Raw genomic sequence first — 2,393 nt, 5'->3', positions numbered from 1 at the left:
GTTTTTCAGTCGTTCCACGCTTTTCTGTCTTTAAGCTATTCAATTCAGCTTTGTTGAAAGCCGGAAAAGCGAGGAATACCTGAAAAGCTTGTGGAGTTGTACTCTAAGGAGTTCGGGTGAGGTCTAGCTATTTGTATAACGAGTTTGGGTTGCTGTGCCCAAACGCGTTACCCGAATCGAAAAACTTGTCCACGCATTCTGGACAAGAGTCTACACTCTTTTTCTTCAGCAACACAGAAAGGAGAATTCTATTCATTGAGGGTTATAACTTCTTTTGTTGGAAAACTTTGCTTTTCCTTTTCAAAAAATTCAAATTTCCCCTATTTTAAAACAGCTCCCAAGAGTCTGGAGGGATGAGGGGGTGACTTTTCATAAAGCGCGGTACATCGTCTTTCTTTATGGTGGGGTTTGGGGGTCACGCCTTCTCCAACCCTCCCCTCCCCCCTACCCCAAGCCATTGTACAAATAACCCAACATTTTCCAGCTATACTTAAAACCTTGAGTAAACTGCATTACTAATTAACTTTCTTTCAGATGAAACTTTTCTAAAAAGTTATGTGGCTGAATCCACGGGAAACCCAGAGTTGGTTGCGGTTGTCAATGCTGATGCAGGTAATAAAAAAGTGTCCTTTAATAGGTCGATGGCGAAACGCAAACAAACTTCAGAAATTACTGTAATATATGACAAGTGGCAACTTAGAGCTGACAACTGAGTTCCTATTTTGGCATCTGCATTTTTGTCGTTGCAGGGAAAATTTCGATAGGGTAAAAGTTATTGACCTTATTCATAAATAATAAAGTAGGTTTAAAGAGCTTTATAAATTTACGTTTTCATATATTTTTCAATTTACAAACCTATTTTGAAGCAACTTTATTTTTTATAAATAATGCCATATGAATTTTACGCTATTTTACCATCTTTTTTAAACTCAGTTGAATATTGCTCGGCACTAAAAATTCCATTACCTTATATTTAATAGTAATGAGTTGCTATTCATAATACAAATTTTAAGAAATCAAGTTTGGTTGCAATCCATAATTGATCCATCTATGATTAAGGTAATTGCTTTAAGCAGCATTTAGAAAACGATTTTATCTCTTTCTTGAAAATTGAAAGACAATTTACACAGGCGATTTTATTGAATGCGATGTTGAATCCTTAGAGATTCGCCTCATGTAAATGCTGCTTAAAGCTATTACATATGTACATACATATATCAAATTGATATCTTTAGTTCCATTAGTTGATGGTCAGGGCTAAAAACATTTAAATGGGACGCAAGAGCCACCAAGTATTTCTTCGATATATACATGGAGAGGAAAGACAAATTCCGAGACCCTAAAATAAGGAAAAAGACTTTGTGGCCAGAAATCGCGCGGGATATGAATTTGCGTGGCTAGAATGTAGATGAGGACATACTGGACCGCAAGATACGTAATATGAAAACAACGTATAAGACAATTAAAGACAACAACAACAAAAACAGTACAGGTCAGTAAGTGAACTGACATTCTCATATACATGAATATTTATGTATTTTTTGTAATTATTTTTTAGGTAGAGGTCGTATTACATGGGAATATTTCGATGTTTTTGAGGAAATATTTTCGAGTGACCGTACGGTAAATTGCGGTCCAGTTGCGTCCTCAATGGCGGTCAGTGACGTTGCCGACCAACTTAATTCAAGTGTGATGTCCAGCTCAACATCCTACATTCCGCCATCTCCAGTCTCTATAGACGAAGATGAGCCTCCGCATAAAACGAAAAAGACGAATGCGGCAAAAAGTATGCATTCCTTGTACTACATGCGCAAAAAAATGATAGAAGCTGAAGAAAGGAAAGCTGCCGCAAGTGAGGAACTAAATCGTGTACTTACGGAAATGAAAAAATTACTCCATGAGCGTAACGAATTGCTGCGGCGATTTCTAGAAACGCGCAGTCCAGGAGTCTAAATAATACTAAATATATACTGTGAAGAGCAAAACTGAGTCAACGGAGATTTTGGGTCAATATTTGCAGTTTTTAAAGTAAAATTTTTGTGTTTTTTTTATTAAATATGGTTCAAGCTTAAACAAAAACCATATAAGACAATCTTAGACTTTTTTATCAACTATTGATGAATTTTTCTAAGCTCTGTAAAAAAGTGTTAGATTGACTTATATGGTTTCGGTTTAAGCTTGAACCATATTTTTATTAAAAAAAAACACAAAAATTTTACTTTAAAAACTTTGCAAATATTGACCCAAAATCTCCGTTGACTCAGTTTTGTTCTTCACAGTATACAGTGTTGGACACACCATTTTGGACCAGATTGAAAATGATATATGTAGTTTGCTACTTCTGTTTACTTGTTAATTTGTAAGGTTTTTCAACTAAAATACAGTTAATTCCC

At 35.4% G+C, this 2,393-nt stretch overlaps 1 protein-coding gene across 1 annotated transcript; it reads left to right on the top strand.

Annotated features, from left to right (window-relative positions):
* Positions 1-537: 537 nt before the first annotated feature.
* Positions 538-2,003, top strand: LOC108375429 (uncharacterized). The gene is made up of 3 exons (XM_017631556.1): positions 538-612; positions 1,236-1,492; positions 1,559-2,003. Exons 2-3 carry the CDS (start codon positions 1,441-1,443, stop codon positions 1,951-1,953), a joined length of 447 nt encoding a protein of 148 aa, XP_017487045.1. The 5' UTR covers positions 538-612; positions 1,236-1,440; the 3' UTR covers positions 1,954-2,003.
* The last annotated feature ends 390 nt before the right edge of the window (positions 2,004-2,393 follow it).

This window comes from Rhagoletis zephyria, unplaced genomic scaffold (assembly GCF_001687245.7).
Source record: "Rhagoletis zephyria isolate East Lansing unplaced genomic scaffold, Rhagoletis_zephyria_1.1 Rzeph_scaffold_08917, whole genome shotgun sequence".
NCBI classification, from domain to species: domain Eukaryota; kingdom Metazoa; phylum Arthropoda; class Insecta; order Diptera; family Tephritidae; genus Rhagoletis; species Rhagoletis zephyria.
Note: the sequence above shows the minus strand (reverse complement) of the source record. Positions and strands in the feature narration are given on the sequence as shown.